Source organism: Paracoccidioides lutzii (genome assembly GCF_000150705.2).
Source record: "Paracoccidioides lutzii Pb01 unplaced genomic scaffold supercont2.14, whole genome shotgun sequence".
Taxonomy (NCBI): Eukaryota; Fungi; Ascomycota; class Eurotiomycetes; order Onygenales; family Ajellomycetaceae; genus Paracoccidioides; species Paracoccidioides lutzii.
Genome location: NW_015440960.1, coordinates 716,498 through 741,400, shown reverse-complemented (window position 1 = coordinate 741,400; position 24,903 = coordinate 716,498). Strand labels below are relative to the sequence as shown.

Genomic DNA, 24,903 nt, shown 5'->3' with positions numbered 1-24,903 from the left:
ATATCGGTTGGCGGTTTTGTCCTTTGCGCTGGAATATGCTTAGTCACTTAGATCTGTTAAGATATGTGGGTCCGTGGTATCTGGGGTGTTGTCGTTCGCAGGTTGAAAGGGCAAGAGGATTTCCAACGGCTGGAAGGTGAGGATTCGAGGCGGGCCGGCAAATTGAGCCGGATAATTGAAGCGCGACACGGCTTCCTCGAGAACGCGTGAGGGAACGAATGAAGACTAGCGCGAAATCCCAGAAATATGGAAATTATCCGTTTTGGGATTAAGATGATCACGTAATTATCCGTTGGCCCAGGCCGGGCCGACGCACGTGACAGGCGTGTATAGATTAGCTTAGCTTCCTGCTTTCAATACGAGAGATCAATGAGATGAAAGGGGATTTCTGTAAAGCTTCCAGGCCTGCATTGTGGGATACTAGGTGGGGGCAGGTGGTTTTGGCCGCTGTCCGAGAGGAGAAATGGGTTGCAGTGGAGGGGACAGAACTGGCGGTTGAAATGATGGCTAACCATATAGTTACTTATATTCTTTTAGTCGTTGGTCCTGGACAGGTGTATCCAAAATACTACTACTACCTAGGTATACCGTATCATGGGGAATTGCCTTACATGGTTTAGCGCCATCCTGATTGGGCTTAGCGCAACATAGCCGCTTTCTGGACTATATAAACCCCCTCCTCCCGCCGCTTGAACATCTTCTCTCCATCATCCCTATTTTCCCTTTCTTTCCCTTGTAATTCTCTTGTCTCGTGTGTGCCGTGCCCATCCCTTCCCATTGGCCCCCACCGCTAGTGTCACCTGGCCCGGCTGTGCCGCAGCTGAAACTGTTCTCGACATGGTGACTATGTCCACTTCCCGTCTTCCCCGATGCAATTTCGCCTCGCTCTACTGTCAAGTTACCCTAAAATCATGCACAGACTGAGGCCCGCTACTGGGATATCTGGTCTGCTCAAGACTGTGGCTGGCTGAGGTTTCCTGTTCACTCTGTTGATCTCATTTTCTTGTCGCACACACGGCTAGCTATTGCTTTACATCCTATATTTGATGTTTTGGGTTCTGCACACCTATCCTATCAACGCTGCCAATCCCATCATATCTGTGCCTTGGTCTTGTTGTCCTTAATCTCTCCCTTTCGCAATCGGTCGGCAAACCCGATGTTTCTCACCTGTGGTGCCCGACGGTGATAGGTGGCCTCCACTCGTTGAGATGGTACGCGATGAAAAAAATGCCTCTGCATGGCAGAAACGGTATCAGCCTTGCTGCGCCGCGGACCATTGTGCGTCAGGCCCTGACCGGAGTGCGAGGCCTGGGAGGTCTGGTTGGTTGCAGAGGTGACATGCCCAGACACAAGAAAAATCTCCCCGCGATCAAAGCGCCGCGGCGTGACCGATGCATGACGTGGACATGATCCAAACTGCTCCAGTGCAGTTGAATTCTCGGTCACGCTATGTCCCCTCCTGACCAGTAGCGAGATACCGAGTCAACAAAGATGGATGTCCACTGGAAAAGGGATTCAGCCTCAGCCTCCTGGGTGCTAAAATTGACCAGGAGAGAAAGGGACGATGCAACAATGTGATGCGACGTCTGAGTTTCCCCATCTTCATGATCCACACTTTGATGAATTAACGGACTGATTCGCTATTGGAAATTCGGGTTCATACCACAAGACCATGCATTGGAGTGGCTATGGTCGCATGACAATCATCTGGCACCCCTTCAGTCAGTGCTATTTAGGAAATAAAAAGCGAGAGGGGTTACTATCTTCCCTTACTTTCTGCGTGGACAGCGGCTGGTGTGGCAAGGTGGTAGGTGACACCCATTTTCCTGCTTTGTTTTACCAGGATTTGGCCGACCTTACCTCCATGGCGCCAACGTTCCTGCACCATGGTGATTCTTCCTGCGGGGAAAATGTGATGGAAGCGAGCAGGTAGAATGACACCAGCAGGATTTCTCTCATTCGCCCGTGTTGAGGTCGTCGTAAGCATAAAAGGTGCCACCTGCCTGACCAAAATTGTCGCTTCAAAAAAAAATATCAGAGCACTACGAGCACAGCAAGCGCACCTCAGATCCCATCATTGCAAGCAGCAATTCCAACTCTCCATTGACAATGACACCCTCTCTGCCGGAACATGCTGCGGCACGCGAGATTCCAGGTAGGTACAACAGCCCTGAGTTGTCGGTCCAAAATCTGATCAGCGTTCAAACAAGAATCCTTGGCAGCGAGCTTCTTTGATCCCCAGAGGTCGCCTAGATCAAGTCCCCCGACTGTTGACCAACTTCTGTCACGATTTGTCCGCCCGTGCCTTCCTCGCTCGGCTGACGGTGAACCTGGATCGTCACCGGACAACCCGATTGATCTGGATGATAGAACGGATGAAAAACACGACACGGAACCTCTCAGTGAAGATTGAGAAACATCACCCCTTGGAGGCGACACCGAGCGTGAGTGTGATAGTGAAACTGGTGATGGAAGGAACAGCGAGGCAACGTCAATTCGGGACTTAGAAGGGGAGTCGCAGATGCAGCCACAGCCGGGGTCATGCCCAACAGCACCCGCGCAGCCAGTACCAGAGCCAGAGCCAGAGCCAAAGGCGGTCAATGCAAGCGAACCCGCCCAGCCAGAACCAGAGCCAAAGGCGGTCACTGCAAGCGAACGTGAGTTTCCCTGATACTATATGGGCTGCAAAGGGCATATATTAATGAATACAGGAGGTCTTGACTGCGCTGGCAGTGACAAGGAGAATGTTGAACCATCTAGACCGCGACGGTCCATCTCCGCCGCACTGCCGGATAACATCTCCGAGGACGGACCCTCGAAGGAAACCCATGCCACAGTCGGCGACTCTTTCACACACCACCTTGAGCCAGACACAAGCTCACCCCATATCCTGCTACATCGTGAGGCCAGGGAAGGACATCTTGAATTTCTCCTGTGGGCGCCCATATGGCGGTCGGAGGATGACATTGCGAAGGTACATCCAGATCAGCTCAAGCGATACAAGGAGAGGTTGGACGTCGGGCCCGCAAGAAGGGCGTCTCAGGCAAGAAAGCGAGCACGGTCCCCTTTTCCAGAGCCTAGGAGATCATCACGTCAGAAAAAGTCGCGGCAGTGCTAAATATAGGTTCGGTAGATAGAAGTTAGCGAATAACACTTGTTTCATTGCTGTCTTGTATGCTTGTCTTGCCAGTATATCTGGATTGCAAAGTCAAGTGATTAGAACCTGTTTGGAATACTTCAAGTATAAAAACTCTAGCGGAGGAGTGGTGACCCGATTCGGTCACTGGTCAGATGATAAACCTCTTTCTGGCTTGTCCCACACCAGTACATTTGCAACAGAAGCAGCCCAAATACAACAATCCTCCAGAGACAAGATCACATACATCGAATTTCATATCATCGGAGCCCTGTCCCGGCCAAATATCCCCATGGCCTGGATCACACTCTTTCACACCAAAGGTGAAGTAAGGACCATCCAATTACGGGAACCTGCTTCAGTCAGTGCAAAATTGCGGGCTGAACCAATGTGAAACTCCCCTCAACAACCTGTAAACATCAAGCTGATGTTCGCAGTCCGTTTGACCACCTATGTTCAAAGTCGAATGCGTCGTGTGTAACTAGTGTAAGAGGTAATCGCGACTTTGCCATGGCACTCTCACGCTACGTCACGCCCTGAGTCTTACTCGAAGCGTAGAAAACGTGGATGCTAGTAAGCGAGAATATCAACAGCGTCTATAGCTACAGGTATTAGCGGAGGTCTTGAAAGGAGATATGGATGGCCAGGGGGGCAGCACTGTAGGTGGCGTTAGGTGAAATCGGAGTAGACAGCTGCACTTACGCACGTCCAGGAATCGTCCAAAGCAATGGTAGAGGCTAATGTACCGTCATTGAACTGTGTATATTCATCTACTCCCTTGGCTCTCCCAACCCTCTTCCTTGCCACAAAGAAGAGATGCGTCTCACGTGAAATCTTGCTCGAGAGCCAGAGAAATTCCGATGCATAATCCGCTGCACTTCCGGTTTGTTCAAGGCGCTGAAATTCGAATGACGGCCTAATGGGCTATCTGACATGATTGAATTATATCTCTAAATCACTGGTGTCTTAAATAACACTGTCTTAGCGTCATGATTGCACAGGCGAATGAAAATTATGTTTATGACAGAAAGAGCAGGTCCACCAATCATGACCAACGTGAATAGACAGCATTTGGTTTCAACTTCGCACCCCATTTTAAACCATAGCTCATGTGATAATGCCCTGCCTCTGCAAAGCTCGAACAAGGAATCCAAAAAGGATCATTCGAAAAGTGTGACCTTGTTGGCTGCTGTTGCCTTCTTCAAACCAGATGCCTTTTGCGAGTACAGGATTCTGGAGATGCTCAGCCATACCATAGAAGTTGAATATAAACATTTTGTCCCAATCGAAGATGGCGACGTCCGGGGCTCCAGTGTTCTGAGCATATTTCCTAGCTTGCTTTGACAGCCATACAGCATTGTTCGTGAAATGCGTGTAGTGCGGGTGTGTGCCGTAGGCTGAGTCCACCATTGCTTTCGCATTGTTTTGGTCCGACACCGCGTCTTTGAAATCGCTCCAACGTAGCACTCGACTGTTTTTGAATTCTAACACGGCAATGTTGGTCCATCCACTGCCATTCCAGTATATCCATCTGAGGTCCGTTCGACATCCACCGCCTTCACGCGCCTCGCCTCTGCAGAAAAGGCGACCAGAAGAAGGTACCAATCGGCTAGTTGCGACATTAATAGGATGGAGGAGGTACTGGATAGAAGCACGAATGACATCTGACTCTGTATGAAGTAAATGGCTCTTTTCCACCTGAGGCATTCGCTCCTGAAGAGAAGATACATTGGCGGGAAGCCGATTTCCCGCAACCTGGAGAAGGATGCTTGCGTTCTCTAGCATGAAAGCTTTGGGAGCATCCATGCCAACTGTTGATTGAGCAGACGCCTGGATCGTGCGCTAAGTGGCATTGTTTGGGAGAGGTGAAATAGAAAGACTTGGAAGAGGTTCCCAGAAGGATTCAAGCACAGTTTGTTGCGGCATCCTGTGTCCTTATGGGTAACCTCCAGAGTGCAAAATGACAGTAAGACTAAAGAGAAGCATCGCATAATGAGGAGCTGGGAAGGAAATATGTGATTAAAGTATCTCTATATACCTCCAAGCACCCGCCTGCCTAAAGTTAAGCCCCCAACCCCTCATGCTGGGTGCTAGCTCTTGCCGCGCCAACAACCTTCCCCGCCAGCTCTGTCTAGTACCCCAATCCGGTTAGTCCATGACTAGCGGGGCTGAAATACATTTTAAGTGCGAGCGAGCTGTTCATTTCATTTTGATGTCCACAACAGACCTTTCTAATTTTCCAAATTTCCAATCTTGCAGCCATGACTTATCAACTGAGTGCTTCCTACTGTGCTAGATACAACAAGTCCAAGCCACCATTACCTTACTTTCCTGGGCAAGAGTTTTGCATCCACCCTCATACTCCACCTGCTCCCGCAACAGGTGAGGTCGTCCTATCTTATGAGGGGCATCGGGAAAGGGAAAGTATGCATCCTGTGGATCGTTGTATATTTCATCCTCCATTGCCTGGATTGACTGGAAAGGGCACTATTCGACTAAAGGTTGTTGGACCTGTCAGAATAGGAGACCAACACAGTGCTCAACTTGTTACCGTCCACATGGTCGATAAGACTCCAGATATATCAGACTCGATACCAACTGATAAGTATCTAGTCGCTAAGCTCTACGATCCCCTTTACTTTGACCATGAGCAAGATGATGTGGATCCTTTTCGCTATACGGACCTAGCATACTCTCATGAAACCGCAGCCTACCGACTGCTTTATCCACTTGAAGGAACTGTCATTCCAAAATATTATGGGTCCTTTACACTTGAACTGCCAATTCCGAATAAAAAGAACTTCGCGATCTATCCGGTTAATCCTTATCGAAAAAGTACCCGGTATCTCAATGCAACGTCTCAATCCAACCAACCATGCGCGGTCAGAGCGTCAAAATATTTTGAAGGCAATTGTCGATGCAGAATCTATGCTGTATGCTCATTATATATTACATAGAGATATACACCCGAGGAATGTTCTTGTGCTGGATAGCGCTCATCGGCGTGTGGTACTCATTGACTTTGGATATTGCGGGATTGGTCGAACTCCTTCAAACAGCCCTGCCGAGTGGAAAGCCAAATACCTTCCTGGTGTTCCCATATCCCCATTGCTGCGCTGGGATCAGGGTTGGGGCCGTCATGCGAATTTTCATGAATGGATTGACTGGGACTGGCAAACTTGGCTTGAGCACTGTTATGAATTCACGAGAGCATCCATAACGGAACACATGCGGTCGATTTGGCTTCCAAAAATACCGCCTATATCATCGCCTCCACGTCCGTCCGCATCTTCAGTGTGTTTCCCCGCACCTTTGCCGTTCTCCGGCTCCTAGAATTCCGACGTGCCCTTTTTTATCGACTAAACCAAGAAGAACAAATAAGCAGATGGCGGTGGCTTGAATATCGATGCATGCGTTTTGCCCAACTCCCTATGGTTTATGTGATATCATTTTTTTAACAGGATATGTGAAGAGGGAGGCCCAGTGGTGCCACCTTCATTTTTGGACAACTGTAGAGGATCACGGCACCTCATTATAAATCAAACCCACGTTCCAAGTGCGTGACATCCCCCATCTTGACAGCCACTCTCCCTGCCCACCTACCCATGAAACGGACGGAATTCGAGCTGCCACCGGCACAGATCCATCTCCTGGTGAAGCTTCTGATTTGGCCCACCTCGGATGCTCTGGAAGACGAGTGGCGGCGACGCAATGAGGGGGTGGAGGCGGTGAGACGACTTCCTCGAAGGTGGGTCCCCTGCGAGGACGACCGAAGCGAACGATGCTGCCTGAGGACGCTTCCCACGAGGATTCTTCCCCCCCAAGAAGAAGATCAAGCAGGAGGATCGCGCCTGTCTCTCTCCGGAGGAGAAGAAGTGCCGGCCGGTAGAGGAGCACATTGGCTCCGCACCGGGTCCTCTGACATGCTTTCAGGAGCAAAAAGCGGTCGTGCTCGATTCTTGTGCGCGGTGCTTGATACTGACTCGACCTTGTTCGCTGCGAACCAATCATTTCATGCAACATGCGTTGTAGCCTGCCACCTTGACAATATACCTGCGATACGCCGAGCGACCTCAAGTTCGCTATCCATCCCTGTATCCTTTCATGAGTCACCCATTTACAAGTTTGAGCTCGGAGGAGGGTGTTGTTGGTTTCTTGGCATTTTTAGTGCAGTGTGCTCAAAAATGACCCAAGCAATTATGTATTTAGTCCCAAGTGATAAAGCAGGGGTTATACGTGGCGCTGGATAATTGGACAAGGCTGACTATGCGGAATAATTAACCGCGGAGGAGCGCCATCCCAACCAAAGCAAATCTCAGTGACCCGGAAAGTATCTGAGTGAAGTGGATCTAACTTACCTAACCAGTCAGTCTAGTGCCAAGGGTACAGCACCATGTCTGCTAAGAATATGAGAGTCTCTTCCGCCTTCTTCGGTTGTATCCGCGAAGCTCCATTGCGCGTCTTGGTACTCTGTTTCGTCAGATAATGTCGATACATCAGAGCCGTCCAAGGTAAGGGCTGCCTCGGAAGCTATCTGGCACTGAGAGGTAGAATGGAGAAGTTGAGATTGAGCCTCTAAGTGCCTTTCATTTGTTGTCCTTATAAATTCGTCCCTCTTTTCCTTTGCCCAGTCTCGAGCATTTCGATAAGCACATGCTCCTTGCCGAAACGTTTCCAGGTTCCCAGTCATGCCCCTGCAAGATCGTGTCTGGGTCCCATGATGGCACGGTCCGAGTGTGGGAGACAGCCACCGGCAAACTGCAGCAGACGCTCGAGGGCCACTCCGGCTGGGTTGAGAGTGTGGCCTTCTCGCCCGATGGCTACAAGATCGTGTCCGGGTCCTATGATCACACGGTCCGAGTGTGGGAGACGGCCACCGGCGAGCTGCAGCATACGCTTGAGGGCCACCCCAATATTGTCCAGAGTGTGGCCTCTAACACACTCACCTACTCAGTGGATAAGTCAAATCAATGGATAACTAAAAACAACTTGCGAAGTTTATACATCCCCTTTGACTTGAGGCCTGGTGTGGTTGCTATACATGGGACTTCACTTGCTATTGGCGCTAATTGTGGTCAATTAACTATACTTCTGTTTCAGTCTCTTCTCGATGAAATGATTCTTTAATATTTTCAAATATCTCTGTGAAAGAAGGGTCTAGGAAGAAAGCGCGAGAAGGCATGCACTGAGGTTAGGCGCGTGCTAGGCGATTTTTACAAGGCTTGTGCCTATATTGATCACAAATAATTGATTGATTGACTGATTGCAATATAGGTGTTCCGCTCTTGCTTCCCAAGAATTGGCCCAGCTACACCCCTGTATTTGGCAGGCAAGCTTTGCATTTCGAGGCCACATCTACCAGTAGTGCATGCAGCAAGAGACCCTCCGCACTATCTACAAATTCCACCGTACCGATGAGGTCCCACTAAACACTCGTGAGGAAGGCCAGAGGCCTTCGTCCTCGAGTACGACATGCTTACAGCCATCCGCTGGGGAATCCATTGTGCGATGAGCGTTAGCCAGGGCTAGGTATATCATTCTGATAATCCTACGTTTAGGTAATCATAGTCAGATGTGCGAAAACGTTGCCTACGTTGGAGTGGCATTTGAGATGTATGTTCGTACTGGGATGGGATGAGCTAAAAAGAGGTGCGAGCTAAAAAGGGGTCGGAGCCAAAACGGGGAGCGAGCCAAAATAGTGTTTTGAGTCAAAATGGTGGTGCCGGTCAAAAAACAGTGCGTCAAAAAAACATATGGGGACATGACTAAGTGTCCCAACAGCGTGCGAAACTTCCTCTGTGCAAGTTCTTTTAAACCGGGTATGCCGTACTTCTCGCTAATAACATACACTTGGGCGTTTAACAAAGATGGAGATGCCTTCTCGGCAGTCATGTTCCTATCTTGGAGTGTCTGGATTGAATAAAGTGAAAAGTGCATACAGTAATAGATTATATTGGATTAGACTTTCTCTTAAGAATGTCTATAAATTAACAATCATTTGAGTCCTCGAGCCGTTATTACCCAAAAGAAGAATTCAACAAAACTAATCATTTAAAAAAAATATTGGAAGGACGGACATTGTCAGCACACAGAATCACCGGGAGACTAGCTCCGCATACTCACAGCTTCGTACCTTTTCAGTGCCCGAGCCACGAATGCGAAAAGGAGACGGCGGAATGTCATGCCCTTGGTAGGGCCAGATTCATCAAAGTAAGTGCCTCTCACCGCCCCGCCTCTGGTGGATTGTTCGTGAAGGTAATTGAAGATAAACATAGCGGTCCAGTCAAACACCGCAACACTGGCGCAGTGTTCCGAGTATTTCCCGGCTTGTTTTGAGAGCCAAACCGCATTCTCCTCAAGCAGCGTAAAATATGGGCCTCTATTGGCGGCCCTGCTCCTTTGTGCCTCCAGGTTCTGCTCGGTGGCTTCGGCAGGCGCAAAGTCTTCTCGACGTATAGTGTGGGTATTTTTGACCTCGAGGACAGCAAGAATCTCCAACAGCTCTCCTTGATCAGAATAAAGGGACCACTGTACATCGAAGCGGCTTTTAGGTCCACCGTATGACTCGGTTCCGCAGACAAACTTGGTGCTAGCGGGACGTATCTCCTGAAGAGCTACGTTCACAGGGTGGATGAATTGCAGTATAGAAATCCGTAAAAACATCAGCCTCAGTGTCCAGTCGATGCGTTTTTTCCAGCACGGGCAGGCTAGCTTGGAGCGGACTGAAGGGCACCGTAGGGGGAAAATATCTTTCTGCGATCGTCTGAAAAACCGAAATATCTTCTTTGATGAAGACAGGTGTCGCATCGATCTCGACCGTGGACTGGACACTGGATTTGAATTCTCGATAAGAGCCTCTGAACGTAAACTCGATATCCGATCCATTTGGCAATTTGCGATCGAAAGACTGGAAAATCGTTAAAGCCATGGCTCTTGTGGAATTGAACAATAACAAGGGGCAGTTTTGGGGCAGCTGGAAGAGTGATATGCATGTGTAGCTTTGCGTTTCTCGTTTTCTTGACTTATCTTAATAGACATCCGACTTTATATGTCGCTTTGCCTTAATTGAAATATCTAAATATAGAAAATGCATTGGAGGAGAATGGGTAGCGGCGCTTACAGACACAGTTGGATTGGTGTATCCTTCGATCAGCAAGGCTGAAATGGTGATCACAACTAATGGCGCTTAGTGGCCCAAAAATTGATTTTTGGGGATCTTTATTTCGCCAGCCCCGTTGCACAGGGCGCGTCCGGAAAATCAGAAAGTCCGACAGCTTTGCTTTCCACCATCCGCCCACTACTTATCCACAAGGGTCCCTCCTCTGCCCCTATCCGCCTCGAGAGAAAGAAAAGCTAGTACCTATTGAAGATCACCGTTTCTATCAAAGCACACAAACACCTCATGGATCCTCCGTCCACCGACCTTCCGAAACCCCCAGTCCCTTATGTCGAGGGCTGGGTATTCAGCATCCAATCACACATTCCTCCACCTCCGACACCCGTGACCAAAGATTGTTGCCGTAACTTTCAAGCTGGTAGGGCGGAAAGCAGACAGCTTCGCCCAGTCGAACGGTGCCTGCGACATCCTCCATTACCAGGAAACATGGAACCGCGCACCGTCAACTTGAAGGTTCTTGATTTACTGAGAGTGGGAGACGGCTGCAATGCTCAAGTCTTCACTGTGCAGGTTCTCGAAGTTAGACCTGATCCTCGATGCTTCCAATCAAATAAAAAATTGGTTGCCAAAATATACGACCCTCTTTATTTCAGCGATGAGGAGGGATTTATTAATCCTTTTCTTTGCGTGGACAAGCATTATACCCACGAGGCTCATGCTTACGATGTCCTATCCAAGTCGCACGGGGGGCGAGTACCTAGGTTCTACGGGTCTTATTCATTGAATATTCCTGTTGACAGGTCTGAAATGCGCACCGTTCGACTTATCCTGATGGAGTATATACCAGGGATATCAATGCAACAAGCCAATCCAGAAAATTTTTCTCGCCTTGCTCGCCAAGAGATCATGAAATCAGTGATTGACTTCGAAAGTCGACTGTACGAGCAAGATATCTTACTCACGGATCTAAGCCCTAGAAATGTCATCATGGTGGAGAAGCCCGGCTTTGATCCGAGACGAGATCTTCTTTTCCTTGACTTTGCTGGCGCTCTTTTCGGTCGCAGAAGAGACGATCCACTTGCTATCGAATCAAACCTGTTCCTCGGTCGCTATATTTCACCTCTTCTACGGTGGGATAAGACTATGGCAATGCAATTTAATGACTGGATTGATTGGGATTGGCAGCCCTGGATCGAAGCCGAGTATGCTCACACTGCCGCAACGATCACACCGGAAATGCGGGACACATACTGCCGATGACAATTGCTGCTGTTTGCTCACTCTGCATTTTCTTTATCCTGCGTGCTAGCCACATCCTAACGCACTTCAGCAAGTCTCACGTGGGAGGCCATATCTTTTCCTTTCAACGGGGGGTTTGAGGTGTTTTTCGTACAAATCCATCACTTTGTTTTGTCTCATCAAATATTCGTCGTTGTATAATGAAATTAGAATTGCGCCAACGCGTTTTGGAATAAAAATAACACAGCTTCCCAGAGGATGGGTATGGGGGAGTGGGAAAATAATTTCCTTGCGCACTCTAGAAATCTAGCTAGAAATCCATTTGGGAATCTGAATGTAAGCTTCTGTTCAATATCCAAATTATATTCTCTGTGTAGGCAGGCTATTCTTAACCCGAGTGTTAAACAGTGAGCCGAGCCGGCAACCAGATATGAATGACGGGAGGATGCCTGCCGCGATGTAAGACGCTGCTTTTCATCGGCATATGAGGAGCTATCTGGATGGGTGCTGCAAGAGCAAAAGACAGGTTTGCAGCCAAAAATAAAGCTACTAGCTCTAATTGGGTGCGGCATCATCTCGCAGTGACCTCTTCTTCGAGATTCTAGGGGCTTCGGTCGCCAGCATCCTCTCCAAGCTGGGATCTTCCCTAAGCCAGATGTCGCGGCGGATGAAATCACGAGCCTCGATCTTCTACTCAGAAGTGGATCACTCGAAGGGCAAACAAAATCCTAGCAATTCCCATGATCAGTAATCATCTTGGCCACCTCCACATGCCCGTGCCACTTAGCCCGATCGATGGCTGTATCGCCCAATTCATCAACAAGGTCAGTCCTTGCACCTTTCTGGAGCAGAGCGCTAACTACATCTTTGTGTCCTTCCGCGGCGGCCCAGTTAAGGGCAGCACCACCGCCAACCATATGATCCAGTTCCACCCCCTTCTCAAGCAGAACATGGACAAATCGCACATGTCCAAACCTGGCAGCGGTTAGAAGAGCTGTGCCTCCCCAGTAGTTTTGAAAGTCCGGGTTTGCTCCTTTGCAGAGCAAGGTCCTGGCCACATTGTCATGTCCCTTCGAAGCAGCTTTAATGAGCGGTGTGTCACCATCGGCGTCTGTGAAATCGATGTCGGCTCCATTCTGAAGCAAAGCTTGCATTGCATCCCGATGACCATTTCCGCCAGCGAGTAGAGGTGCTGTACCAGGAGTCTCAAACGTAAAATCAGCTGATCTCTTTTGGAATAGAAGCTCGACCAGTTTTGCGTGTCCATTCTCGCAGGCTAACAGAAGAGCAGATCGGCTGCGCTTTCGACGGACCGCTTCCCTCTCACCCTGGAGTGAGTGTGTTAATGAAAGCCGTGCTGTGCTTTGCTGTCCATTCCTACAGGCCCACAGAAGCGCCAAGCCTTCGTTTTGACTGGAATTGAGCTTATAGAGGAGATCGACTGTCCAGTGGTAAAAAGTCCTTGATACCAGAGCAAAGGAGTAAATGTCCTTTTCAGAGTCTGAATGTTGCGCAATCAATCGGACGACCTCAGCACTTAGCTCTGCTAGGCCACCCATCTACAATCCGATCAGTGAACTTATCTGATGTAGTACCTAGGATATCCTTACCTGTAGAGGTCTGTCCGTCCGAAGCAAGAATCTGCAAAGGGAGAGAAGAGGAGCGATAAGGCAGTGGTGCGCTCGAAAGACTGTTCAAGAGACCAAAGCGAAGAGACGTCCGCTAAGGAGATCTGGGGTGGATGGAAAGGATGGATGGTGCTGGAGACAGCGTTCGCGAAGGATATCCAGGTGTGTGAGTCAAGAAATGAGGAAGAAGGGACAGTGTGAAGGAACGGTTTCCCAGGATGTGTGGTGAGAATGAAAAAGAATAGAAGGGAAAGGTTGTGTGGAAGTGCGTGCGCAAGCAGAAGATATATATACCCGTGGCAGGCTGACTGCACGGGACATCGCTTGCCACTGAACGGGAGGGTTCTGGGTGGCAGAAGCTAAGCTTTGGATTGGGGAAGACTAACGAGGATTGGCGGAAGCCTGCGGTCCGTCTATTAAAAGCAATTACAGTAATATTTCCTACTGTACAGTACAAGAAAGACATCAAACTTGCGTTCATGTCCAGCTCCTACATTAACCAAAGTTCCACTAACCCCTTAGATCCTGTTCTGTGCATGCCGTTATGGCCTAACCGTTCGGGGTCGAAGAATGTCTAGCGACTCATATCAACTATATACCTATAGATGGGTTTCTATGTTAATTTCTTAATGACGGTTTTTCTTCGCTACAAGAAACTCCAATCAAGCAGACGAGATAGAGACGCGATCGGTCACGCGTACACGTTGTGGACTATGAGCGCGTGCCCCTGAAAATCTTCAACGCCATCCAGCGCATCCGGGCACGACGGGTGAGGGCACCAGAGCAGAGCATCGGGGTCAAGGTAGCGGAGGTGGCAATTTTGGACATGTCTTCGAAGGTGGTCGGGTCGTGAAAATGAGTAAATCCACGCGGAGTGTGGCAGCTGGCTATCTCCGAGACAGAAGAGACACTGAGTACCCGGACATGAGATGGGAAAGGTGTCCGCGTCGATGATGCCGTCGAACGTAATATCGACTCCAGAGTCGGCAGATGAGACTCTCCGCTTGCGCGGCCCCTCGCGTAGGCTGCAGAGTGAAGCCCAATCCTGGCTTGTTTGCACTCGGCGGACGTAAAGCTCGTGCTGGTCTTCGGTTCGACAGTCTGACGAGCGGAAGAGATTCCGAGCGAGCTGCGCTCGCTCCTCGAATACAAATTGGACCTTGTCCTCATCGTCCATCTTGAGCTCCTCGCTAATAGACAATCCTAGAAGTTGCCTCTCGATCTCGACCGTGTCGATCGTTGCGAAGAACTCCTGCCTCATTTCCTCGAACGCCTCGCGGTGGAGGGTCTGTTTCTCGGCCCTGATGGTATCCCCAAGCTCTGTGTACTCGCGATGCAGCGCCGTGCCTTTGGATTTTGGGACTGAACCGTGCTTTCTCTCGATAAGTTTGCGCAAAGAACGCTGCCGGTCACACAGCTTGACGAGCTGAGGATCCCGCTCGATTGCCTCCTTCTGCTCATTGCTAAGTTCCTTCGGAGCACGAGGATCGCGTGTGAGGCTGAACCTTCCAACGGCCTGGATGATGGACTCTCGGGCAGGACAGCCAAGGTAGGCGGACTGCACATCCCGCTTGACTTTTACTGATATATAGTAGCGCTCGAAGATATCCGCTCTGGAATGGCCCATGACCTGGTTACGCTCACTGGTAGTTGCAACAGCTGGGCATGGAAACATCAGAACGCCGTTGGATGTAAGTGTGGAGATGCCGATAATAATACTCACTGTCAACCGCGTTGGCGGTTCCTCGCCTGATACAATACGGTGTCAACTTGTGCTCGAATCCTGCATTGCGTCCCAGGCGTTGGAGATACTGGTTGAATGTGTCATAGGGCAGAGCTTTATCTGGAGAGATCCGAATCCCCTCTGCGGTGTGTACGGCTCGACGGAACACGGGGATATTGAGCATGTGGGGTTTCCATTTTAGATGCAGGCTGTTACGGGGCGCCATAACCCGAATGCGGAGCACATCTTCAACCGAGTTGATGCCTCTTGCGTCGAATGCGTCATCAGCCAGCGCCAGGGCAAGGAAGTGGGAGACAGGACAAAGCGCGAGGTTGTCGTCCCGTTCGTGGAAAATATAGGTTGTCCTGTCCAAGTGAGTTTTTTGAAGATAAAATGCCAGACAGGTAGAGCTCACGGTTGTGACTTGTTCCGCTTCCCCTTCATGAACATAAGAGATACTTCCATCACAAGTACATGCCGGTCCGGCTGATCTGGATTGGGAATCACACGCAACACAATATCCTTATAGCAGAGGGCATCATTGGAACCGCGGAGACAACCACTCTCGATGAGTGCTCCGGGCCGCGTTGAGGTGTAGGTGATAAACAACATGAGCAGTGGATTCTGCACGGTATATCGTTCATGGGTAACGGATGCTGTATCCAAACATGGCCACAAGGTCTTCCACACTCACTACCGGTTTGTAATCAATCGACAGGTCCAAATCGTACTCATCGGTCAGAGGACCTAGGATGAACTAATACGGAGAATTAGAAAAGGGGAGACTGATGTTTTGGGCTGGGAATCTACCTCGCTGATTAATTTGCCCACCAATTCATCCACCTTTCGACCTGTCTCCCTCTTAAAGAGCAGTCGAAGGAATTTCCATTCGACCCAAATCGTACTCTGTTTGGTGATGTTGAAATTTTTCAATCTCCAATCAGCATAGACTCGGAAGTTCTTGTCCACACATGCGGAAAGGTGAGAGTGGGCGTCGACCCCCATAAATGAACAGTGTCTTCACAAGAGATGTCAGCAGATTCCACCATGGATCCGATATGCATGAGGCTCACCGATCCCAGAAGCGCTGAACACGATTGATGGCAATAACTGTGGCATCAGCATATTTCTTGCCTGTGACCTGGAATCGAGCCAATCTGACGGTATCTCTCGCGCGGTATTCATCTGGGGTGAGCTCCTCGACTATCTTCTTCCCGGCACGTCGGCTCTCCTTGGCAGGTTTGGAGGGCTTCCATAAGCAAGTCCATCGGGAAAACATGTCATTCGGATAATAGGAGGAAGCAGAGAGAGTAACCAGCACAAGGAGACTGAAAAAGAGCAGTGTAAATAACTGTGTGTGACGACAGTAGAGACAGTATTCACCGAGAGTGAACTAAGGAAATGCTTCGAAGGACCAGAAGACATTGAATTTATACATTGTGAGGAGCAGAGCATCACCATCCTACAACGATGCCGAGCATCAATAGCTTGTAGATACGACATCCCGACTATCGCTGTCTCTGAGGTATGCATGTGGAAAATGGTTGTTGACGGGAGACATGAGGCGTGTTATTGAAATAAAAGCGGCGTAGGTTTCGCGTCACGTGCCCAGGAATGGGCTTAAAACAGCGTCGAAAATGGGATGCTCTGAGTGGCCGCGCCCCCATCTTACAGACTATAGAGGGTATTTCTCAAAATCTTGAAGAAATGTCAATTCCTACCGCTCTGTATCATTCTCTCGCCTTCCCTTTTTCCATTTTCTACAAACATCTGCATCCTTCACCCAGCATTCCCCCTTCTCCCCCCTCTCTTCTGCCGGTCATGATGCGCCCTCAATACATTCCGCGTCTCCACCAGACTCCTCTTCCCTTTACTCTTCGCCTTCCCCAGCGTCATGATGAAATTCTTCCTCCTCGCCTTCTCCTTGTTCGTCGTACTTTTCCCCTGTGTCTCTTTCCTCTCCTTCTTCTTCGCAGCCTTGCTCTTATGCTCAGCCCTGTCCGTCTTGAGCTCGTTCATCCGTGCAATTTTCTCCGCCCGCGTCGCCCTGGCCTCAGAGAGCAGAGCAAGCCCTTCAATCTCAGCGGCTGTGAGAGGATCATCCGAATGCCTGGCTGGGTTTGAAGCAGCCTGCTTCTGTCGCTGAGTTTTATGTTGTGGGAGGAGGGATGTGACGCTCTCTTTGGCGCGGAGTTCAGCGAGTTTTGCAAGATCCGCTGGTGTTAGGATACGAGTTGTTGCCAGACTTGATCGTTTCTTTTCCTTTTCCTTTTCTTGATGTGCATCTTCTGTCGTTGCTCGTGATTCAGCATCAACTGCGATTTTGGGTTTCTTGGCTGTGGGCCCGTCGTCTTCAGAATCGCTAATCTCGATCTCTGCGTCGCTCTGAACGTCAATCCAACCACCAGAATCATCACTGTCCTCATCATCCTCCACATCCCAAGCGCCCCAATCGTCTTCTTCGTCATCTTCCTCGTTTCCACTTTCCCCATCAGACGGCAGTCCCTTCTCCCGTCGCCTCTTCTGCCGTTCCTCTTCTTTCCACTGCTCCAGCAACTCAATACCTTCGATCTCCCCAGTCTCTTCTGCCCCAAAGCGGATATTCTTTCGCTCTCCAGCCTTCAGTTCGATAGTTGCAATTTTTCCACGATCCCTCTTTTTCAATAGCTCAGCACCAACTTCTCGATAGAGACTTAATAGCCCTTTAGCGGCCATCATGACTCCTTTATCTTTACTTTTTCGGTACATGACCAAGTCTTGCAGCAAAGTGTCGCTCATGGCAAGTGGCTGCCGCACACAAATCTCTCTAATTGCATTCAACCCAGCCGACGCAATTTCTGCGGCTGCAGCTTCAGAGACGAACTCATTCGCAATTTTCTGAACAAGTGGCTCAAGGGCATCAGGAGGTACGAGAGAATGCGATGATTGAGCTAGCGAAGCCAAAAATGAAGTGACAGACGGTTGCTTTGGTGTTAGGTACTTGAGGAAGTATGAGTATAGCTGAATCATCGTAAGTTTATGCAGCCCCACAAGCCGCGACACCAGCTGCAGAACAAGCAACTTCTGTTCGAGATTCAACTTGGACTTGGTATTTTGCAGATGTTTCGAGAAGAGTGTCTCCGCAAAACCCTGCGGGTCGTGTAACAGATGGAACGCGGAGAAATTAAGCGGATGCGGCTGATTATTCTTCTTCTCCTTTTTCTTCGCCGTTATAATAGCTTTCTCCACCTGACGTGACTTCTTCTTGGTCTTTTTATTGATCGCAAGCTGGTGGCGTACTCGTGATATATCAGGTATCTCTTCGTCGCTGCTCTCATCCTCTAGCTCATCTCTCTCCTTGTCACCAGCAAGGAAGAAGCGTACCCCACCAACAGCCACTTTCTCATTATCTGCCAACGAGGCCTCTTTCATGATCTCCACTGCCTTGGCATCGGTCCATATTTGCCGTTTCCATAACTCTCTTGTAATTTTGATGGCCCATAGAGCTTTTATGGATGTCCTATCGGATGTGACGAGGTTGTAGAGGACTGTTTGGATGGTTCTGTTTAGTTTATGGTTGATAGTCTTTGAATTTGAAGTGCGAAGATCAGAGATGATCTTTTGGAATATGAATGCCCGGAGCGTCTTGCTTGGAGTGGAAATAAGGACCGGGAAGAGAGTCTGCAGGAGTCTGTAGTCGATCGCATCAGTTAGCATTCAATACAGACATAAAAATCCAAATCCGCACTCACGAATTCAGAATTCAAGGAATGAGAATAAATAAAACCATACGTAGCAGAATCAATAATCTCTTTCTTCCTCAACAACACCAAACTACCCACAATCTTCTCGCGCAAATCTCTCTCAAGCACAGCATGATGCTGCAACAATATCTCAATTAACTCATTCGGGAAATTCTTCGTAATATCACTGTAGCAATCTGCCACATGGGCGATAAAGTCAATCAGCTCGCGCAGTGAAATTATCCCCGTGTCCGTCGCTGATGATGGCGCCGCCAAGAATATCTCCCGGTGGCTCTCATATTGGTAGTGTTGACTGCGGAAATCTTCGATGTAGGACCTGTGGACGCGAGGGTCGTTAGAAGGTTTGCAGTGAACGAATCACTGGGTGAACTTGGTTTAACATGTAGTGGGGACGGGTATTGGAAAAGTACTTCGGATCTCGTCGGATTTTATGCTGCAGATTTGTTCTGGAATAATTGTTTGCCGGAATCAGCTTGATGCTCTCACGAAAACATAGGATGAGATGATTTAAAAGGTTTTTAAAATCCTTACAGGTCAGCATCCACCTTTTCCAAGGCTCCCAATTTGCGCTTCCCCATGGCTGGAGATTTCTTTGCGTGTAAGTTTGCGGGATAAGAAGAACTCTTTGACGTTGCAGTTGCACTTGTTTAGATTTTCTCATGGTGGTTGGTTCAACCCGTCTGTAAACTTCTTTTTTATTTTAGCCAGCGTCAATGAATGCCCAGACATTGCGGAGCTGCTAAAGACGAGGAATGTGACCGCGGGCAACAAAAATTAAGCTTATGAATAAAAAAAAAAAAAATTTCACTACGGATGATTGCACAGACTACGTGGGACATTATAAGATTATGTGAAGCAAATTACATTGCTCCGACGCTTGTGACATACATAAAGGGAGAAAAGAGAAGCATAACGTGGTGTGGACGTTGTATGCATGTAGCTACGCTTTTCAACTATTCACGGATTGAAAAATTAAACAAGAGAAGAAATTTCTTCATAATTGCATTCAACTACGTAGAAGAAGAAAAACTGGCCCGTCTGTGTGGATTTATCGTTATTCTTCAAAATAAACCCCGTCCACATAATAAATAGAGTCTTTCATTTTTTAGTGTCGCAGATGAATGTGAAAAACCAATCCACCGAACACCGCAGATGGTAGGAAAAAAGAGAGCATGCACAGACATACAAAACACACATGCGCACACAACCCAACAACTCCCCAATATCACGTTTACCGATTACTCTTGGCCACACGCTCCAGCTCGTCCTTCTTCTTGATAGCGTACGAGTTCGAGCTGCCCTTGGCGGCGTTGATCAGCTCTTCAGCAAGGCACTCAGCAATGCTCTTGACGTTGCGGAAAGAGGCCTCACGGGCACCAATGGTCAAGAGGGCGATGGCCTGGTTAACACGGCGGAGGGGGGAGACGTCAACGGCCTGGCGACGGACGGTACCGGCGGAGCCAATTCGGGTGCTGTCTTCTCGTGGGCCGCAGTTGACAATGGCGTCGACAGCGACTTGAATGGGGTTTTGGTCGGTCATGATGTGGATCTATGGAGGAAAAACGAGTTAGATCGATGGCTCTTTTCACTGAATTCCACTCAAGTTGTAAAAAACTCGAGGTATAACGTAGGTACGTACGATCTCGAAAGTGTGAGCAACGATGCGGACGGCCATGAGCTTCTTTCCGTTGTTGCGGCCGTTCATCATCAGGGAGTTGGTGAGACGCTCAATGATTGGGCATTGGGCCTTTCGGAACCGCTTGACGGCATATCGTCCGGCAGAGTGGGAGATGTAGACGGGCTGACGGATTTGAATGTAGTCGCTAATAGGTTGAGAATCATCCACATGTCAGTATATCTGTAATATAATATTGTGTAAATCTATCCTCGCAATCAATTCCCTCCCCCCTATCCGCAGCCTATAGCACTTCAACAATTCCCTGCTCACTTTCCCCTCGCCTCTGCAATTGGTGGTCCCATCCAATCTCCTATTTTCCCTTTATCATATCCTGCGAGCCACATCTTCGAATCTCAAGGGCAACAAAACCACATGCAAATGAAGATTTAGAAAACACATACGTCAGAGACATATCCCGAATCTCAATATCCTCATAGCTCCATTTGTTGAAAAGCTTGATGGTGCCGATTTCTGAGGCAACGTCTTTAGGCAGGACTGGGTAGCCCATGCGGCTTTCGACCTCGACTTCCCCGGTGTCGGACATGTTTTCGTGTGTGGACGCCGTTTAACAACCTGGTCGAGAGAAGGGGAAGGAGAAGATAGACGGCTGGGAATCGTGGTCGTCCTCGTCGTCGTCGTTCGGCGTGTGTCGTCGTTCTCTCTGGAAGTGTTGCTGCGGTGTGTTGTAATTTGAGGTGCGGCTTCGCTAAGCGAGGGTTTAGTCAGCTTTGTGGGAGGTTTAGGGCAGTTGAATGCTTTCAGCCAATCAGAGGGGCGTAACGTTGGGATGGATTAGGTGTGTCACGTGTACGTGCTTGGTGTCCAACCTTTTCAACCCAACTTTTGACAAGCGGATCCACGGACTCAACCACAATCTAGATTGACGAACAACTAGGAAAGACTGTCTTTTGTGTGCTTCATTAGGTATATACGTCGCTACCTAGGTATCTATTCTCTATATAGATACATTCCTCATTACTCGCCGCCAACAGGACAATTAGGCATCCCCGTTTGCCATTCCATCTCTGCATACTTCCGCAAATACGTATTGGTGGTGAACTCCTTCGGCATATAATACTGCACGTCAACCATCGTATAATTACCACCCACCTTAGCCAATGCAGGCAGCACAAAGCGCTCCGCAATGAAGTCCACAAATATTAAATCAACTTTCTCCGGGTCACTTCTATTAGAAGGGAACGCCGCCTTTGCCTGAACATCAATGGGTTGCTTGAAGTGCGGGATCTTCGAGTGAGGCGTGTCATCACCGTCTGTTCCGAAGTCATCAGTCGTGGTATAGCCAGGGTTGTTTGTTGTGGAGTCCCGTGGATGGCGAGTGATGGACCGTGGTTTAAGAAGGTCTCGCTTCCCTTGCATCGATGTTATTAATGGGGGATCCTCGCAGGAACCGCTCTTCCCTACAAGGATTGAATTGGAGAAGGTGTCTACACTTAGACTGCTCCTCCTCTGGTATGGCCCAGCATTCAAGATACCTAGTATCTCCTTCGCCTGCAAATAGGGCACGTCTGCGATGAACTGGAATGTGTTTTGGTACGGGCTGACTGTATACGAGTCATCCAATGTAAACGGGCCCTTGACGAGATCATATCGGATGTTGCCCGTGTTCATAAGAATCAAGCGTGGTATATTCGCCCGCGATTGGTTGATGACAGTTGCAGCTAAAGCTTTCTTAGCCAGGGTGAAGATATTTCCATCATCTCCAAATGGCTTGCAAGTCACGCAGTATGTTTGAGGAACACATGCAATAACAACTGATAGGTTTTGAGCCTTGCGGAATTCCGTGATATCCCCTGTCACCCATTTCCCAAGCTTAGAATCAAGCTTGGGATCTTGTGACCCAACGGCATGGAATGCAAATGTGAGGCGATTCCAATCCAGATACCTACGAGAATACATTATGTCCTTATCTCTTGCTTTGTCACATGATTGAGGCGTCCTAGTGGATGCCGTTTCGTTTGCAATAGCCTTCCTAGAGGGGTTGGGAACGCCACGCGGTTTCTCACTCCCCTTAAAAGTTGATGATTTGATTCCAGACATGGAGAGCCACCCGACGGTTTCACAATATTTGCCCGATGCAAGACCAGTTGATTTCATATCCCAGACAACAAAGTCCCGAACATGTGCATGACCTCCGAATATCTGTATTGGTACTTCTGGTCGCAGATCTCGAATGGCCTTTTGGACTTCTGATAACGTACTGCTGGGTTCAGTTGATCTAACAGGATTATGTCCAATTACCACAAATAAATCAATGGGTTCAAGCTTGACAGCGTCGATAAACCACTGTTCCTTGATCATGTCTTTGGCTTTGGTAATCTTGGACACGTTCGAATTCCCTTTGAAGTCGAACAGAACGCCAAAGGACATGATATAGAGTCCGTGGTCAGTGGTGAAGTGGCGGAACTTATTTCCCATATCTTCGAATTCTCCCGTGGCATCGTTGAGGATTTGAACGTTGCTGGTTAGGTACCTCTTCCCGTAAAACTTTGAGAAATTTGCAAAGGTCTCATAAGCCACTTCAGTGACATAGAGCTCATGGTTCCCAACAGTCAGCAAATCGTAATCGATCGTGCTAAATACTTCGTTTGTATATATGCCATTGGGTTTTGTAGTGTCGCCCAATCCATTGCCATCATGCAAGTCACCTAGAAAAAAGACCCAGTTCAGACCACGAGGAGAAACATGGATTATTATATGGGAAGGCAGGCGCACCGGTATCAATCAGCAACAAATCAACATTCAACTCATTCGCCCTTTTGCGCATATGTTTGACGAAGGAGACATAATCTCCCCAATCGGCTCCATAGTTCTCTTCCTTAATATGGCCTGCTAGCCAGCCGTGCGTGTCGGTCGTGTGGAGGAAATTGATCTGTCCCCATTCAAGTGGACCCTTAGGCTTCGTCGTTGCGTTCGGTGCTTCTGGCTGCATGCGACGCACCAATCTCTTGTGGCTCGTGTAGTCTGAGGGGCCATAGCAAGAGTCGCACGCGTATATTGACGGTGCCATGCATGCGAGCAGACAGTGGAAGAATAGGGGGAGCAAAAACATTTGCGCAGGTGATCTCCTAACAGAATGATAGACTTGTGCTAAGAAGAAAGATATGGTTGTGTTCTTTTCTTTCTTTTTCCTGTCCTCAGAGCAGAGCAGGAGCAGGTGAATAGGGTCCCGCGTCAGATATTGCACGCCGCTGAGGAGGATGAGGGAAGTAACCTGGTGATTATTATTGTTGCGGCAGGTTGATCTTTTAATACTATCTGCACATAACTTCTGGAACAAGCATCCTCTTCCATCATGGGTTCGGGGTGCCATGGATGTGTAGCTCGTGTAGGGGTTATTAATTGCGCTGAAGCATGTCTGAATGGCTGTTTGCTATTCGCTGCGATCGACAGTACAACAATCTGTTGGGAACTTTTATCTGTCTGTCCCCTGTAACTACCCCGTGGCTCACTAAACAAGGAGGTCGTTGGGCGGAGGATCCGCGGATATTTTTTTGCTTCCATGGTATAAGTGCTAGTGTCTCCGAGTAACTTCAAATGACATGCATTTGTATTCATTATTATTACTATTTTTTCTTCCTCAACCGTCTTTGGCTGGTTCAACGACGGCATTGAAATTGATGGATAGTCGACATTACTGTCGTTGGTATAGTCCATTACCTGGATAAGCTGTTCTGATGGCACTTGAGTTTGCGGATAAAGAGTAATCGACTGTTCAGTTCGAACCTGTCATATACAACAGCACACATTCGCGTAGGTGGCGCAATAACAAGATGATACATTTGCTTGATTTATTTGGTTTGTAGATATAATGGATTTGACCGTTTTCACCCTTTGCATTTCGTCCATTGGACGTTGTGGTTGACACGGAAATATCTTGCATACAAATACATAGTTGGGACAGCAGCTCTACCAACTCGAATCCAGGGAGCGTTCATTGAGTTCTAGTACTCCGCACGGAAGAAGCTGTTTATATAAATTGCAAGAGAGAGATCATTTCTTCTTTTCGCGTATGTCAACACAATCTTGGAAACCAAAATTGTTGGGGCTATGGGTTAAGGCTCCCTTCTTCTTAACTGAGTATTTGAAACAGCATTTCTGCTTCGACAGGTTCCGTGTTTAATGCGGTTTGCCAGAGAATGTCAATTGGATTTATTATAGAAATGAGAAATGTCCTTGCTGGCCTGGTTGGTGGAAGTGAGCTCGACACTCCTGGTAAACGTAAATTGACTGTTCTATTGAATCCAGGGAGTCTCTGATTTCAGGATCGACTTGACTATGCACCAGCCTGAGTAGCGTTGGTGGCTGATGGAGTGAGTCGACGTCATTGTCCAAATATATGATGACAATGAAGAGAGCTGAAATATAAACCCGATAACCGCTAACTTTGACGTTGTCATGAGCCAGGGTATATATTGATCAGAATAACTGGGCAGTTATATTATACCTGATAACTAACAATCAGATTGCAGTGGCGGCGGAGCACAAGTTGAGACATCTGCCTAGTTAGTTACGTTAGTTTCGGGCCAGAAGAACTAAATATCTCGCAGCAACTCATTGACTCATCTTCCGCAACTATTCAGCAAGATATTTACTCCGTAACTTTTCGTGTCTTCCCCAC

At 48.5% G+C, this 24,903-nt stretch overlaps 12 protein-coding genes across 12 annotated transcripts; 3 read left to right on the top strand and 9 right to left on the bottom strand.

Annotated features, from left to right (window-relative positions):
- Positions 1-39: 39 nt before the first annotated feature.
- PAAG_12054 (hypothetical protein) lies at positions 40-839 on the bottom strand (the record flags this gene model as incomplete). Its single annotated transcript, XM_015847594.1, has 2 exons — positions 40-225; positions 801-839. 2 exons carry the CDS (start codon positions 837-839, stop codon positions 40-42), a joined length of 225 nt encoding a protein of 74 aa, XP_015702819.1.
- A 253-nt stretch (positions 840-1,092) lies between these two features.
- PAAG_05493 (hypothetical protein) lies at positions 1,093-1,888 on the bottom strand (the record flags this gene model as incomplete). The annotated part of the gene is made up of 4 exons (XM_015845592.1): positions 1,093-1,459; positions 1,504-1,586; positions 1,664-1,707; positions 1,774-1,888. 4 exons carry the CDS (start codon positions 1,886-1,888, stop codon positions 1,093-1,095), a joined length of 609 nt encoding a protein of 202 aa, XP_015699817.1.
- A 46-nt stretch (positions 1,889-1,934) lies between these two features.
- On the top strand, positions 1,935-3,118 carry PAAG_05492 (hypothetical protein; the record flags this gene model as incomplete). Its single annotated transcript, XM_015845591.1, has 4 exons — positions 1,935-2,155; positions 2,243-2,448; positions 2,508-2,657; positions 2,712-3,118. 4 exons carry the CDS (start codon positions 1,935-1,937, stop codon positions 3,116-3,118), a joined length of 984 nt encoding a protein of 327 aa, XP_015699818.1.
- A 542-nt stretch (positions 3,119-3,660) lies between these two features.
- Positions 3,661-4,071, bottom strand: PAAG_05491 (hypothetical protein; the record flags this gene model as incomplete). The annotated part of the gene is made up of 3 exons (XM_015845590.1): positions 3,661-3,732; positions 3,839-3,892; positions 3,964-4,071. The coding sequence occupies 3 exons, from the start codon at positions 4,069-4,071 to the stop codon at positions 3,661-3,663; spliced, it is 234 nt and encodes a 77-aa protein (XP_015699816.1).
- Positions 4,072-4,243: 172 nt separating this feature from the next.
- PAAG_05490 (hypothetical protein) lies at positions 4,244-4,942 on the bottom strand (the record flags this gene model as incomplete). The annotated part of the gene is made up of 1 exon (XM_002792715.2): positions 4,244-4,942. The coding sequence occupies one exon, from the start codon at positions 4,940-4,942 to the stop codon at positions 4,244-4,246; it is 699 nt and encodes a 232-aa protein (XP_002792761.1).
- A 455-nt stretch (positions 4,943-5,397) lies between these two features.
- PAAG_05489 (hypothetical protein) lies at positions 5,398-8,263 on the top strand (the record flags this gene model as incomplete). Its single annotated transcript, XM_015845589.1, has 4 exons — positions 5,398-5,897; positions 5,935-6,430; positions 6,652-7,259; positions 7,768-8,263. The coding sequence occupies 4 exons, from the start codon at positions 5,398-5,400 to the stop codon at positions 8,261-8,263; spliced, it is 2,100 nt and encodes a 699-aa protein (XP_015699815.1).
- Positions 8,264-8,530: 267 nt separating this feature from the next.
- On the bottom strand, positions 8,531-10,064 carry PAAG_05488 (hypothetical protein; the record flags this gene model as incomplete). The annotated part of the gene is made up of 4 exons (XM_002792713.1): positions 8,531-8,684; positions 8,985-9,046; positions 9,260-9,742; positions 9,798-10,064. 4 exons carry the CDS (start codon positions 10,062-10,064, stop codon positions 8,531-8,533), a joined length of 966 nt encoding a protein of 321 aa, XP_002792759.1.
- A 474-nt stretch (positions 10,065-10,538) lies between these two features.
- PAAG_05487 (hypothetical protein) lies at positions 10,539-11,513 on the top strand (the record flags this gene model as incomplete). The annotated part of the gene is made up of 1 exon (XM_002792712.1): positions 10,539-11,513. One exon carries the CDS (start codon positions 10,539-10,541, stop codon positions 11,511-11,513), a length of 975 nt encoding a protein of 324 aa, XP_002792758.1.
- A 707-nt stretch (positions 11,514-12,220) lies between these two features.
- On the bottom strand, positions 12,221-16,122 carry PAAG_05486 (FluG domain-containing protein; the record flags this gene model as incomplete). The annotated part of the gene is made up of 9 exons (XM_015845588.1): positions 12,221-13,051; positions 13,103-13,182; positions 13,415-13,533; positions 13,822-14,779; positions 14,844-15,208; positions 15,259-15,467; positions 15,538-15,600; positions 15,654-15,861; positions 15,917-16,122. 9 exons carry the CDS (start codon positions 16,120-16,122, stop codon positions 12,221-12,223), a joined length of 3,039 nt encoding a protein of 1,012 aa, XP_015699814.1.
- A 500-nt stretch (positions 16,123-16,622) lies between these two features.
- Positions 16,623-19,164, bottom strand: PAAG_05485 (SDA1 domain containing protein; the record flags this gene model as incomplete). The annotated part of the gene is made up of 3 exons (XM_015845587.1): positions 16,623-18,513; positions 18,615-18,902; positions 19,118-19,164. The coding sequence occupies 3 exons, from the start codon at positions 19,162-19,164 to the stop codon at positions 16,623-16,625; spliced, it is 2,226 nt and encodes a 741-aa protein (XP_015699813.1).
- A 653-nt stretch (positions 19,165-19,817) lies between these two features.
- On the bottom strand, positions 19,818-20,808 carry PAAG_05484 (40S ribosomal protein S5; the record flags this gene model as incomplete). The annotated part of the gene is made up of 3 exons (XM_002792709.2): positions 19,818-20,135; positions 20,226-20,409; positions 20,666-20,808. 3 exons carry the CDS (start codon positions 20,806-20,808, stop codon positions 19,818-19,820), a joined length of 645 nt encoding a protein of 214 aa, XP_002792755.1.
- Positions 20,809-21,239: 431 nt separating this feature from the next.
- Positions 21,240-23,292, bottom strand: PAAG_05483 (ser/Thr protein phosphatase family protein; the record flags this gene model as incomplete). Its single annotated transcript, XM_002792708.1, has 2 exons — positions 21,240-22,930; positions 22,998-23,292. The coding sequence occupies 2 exons, from the start codon at positions 23,290-23,292 to the stop codon at positions 21,240-21,242; spliced, it is 1,986 nt and encodes a 661-aa protein (XP_002792754.1).
- Between the last annotated feature and the right edge of the window lie 1,611 nt (positions 23,293-24,903).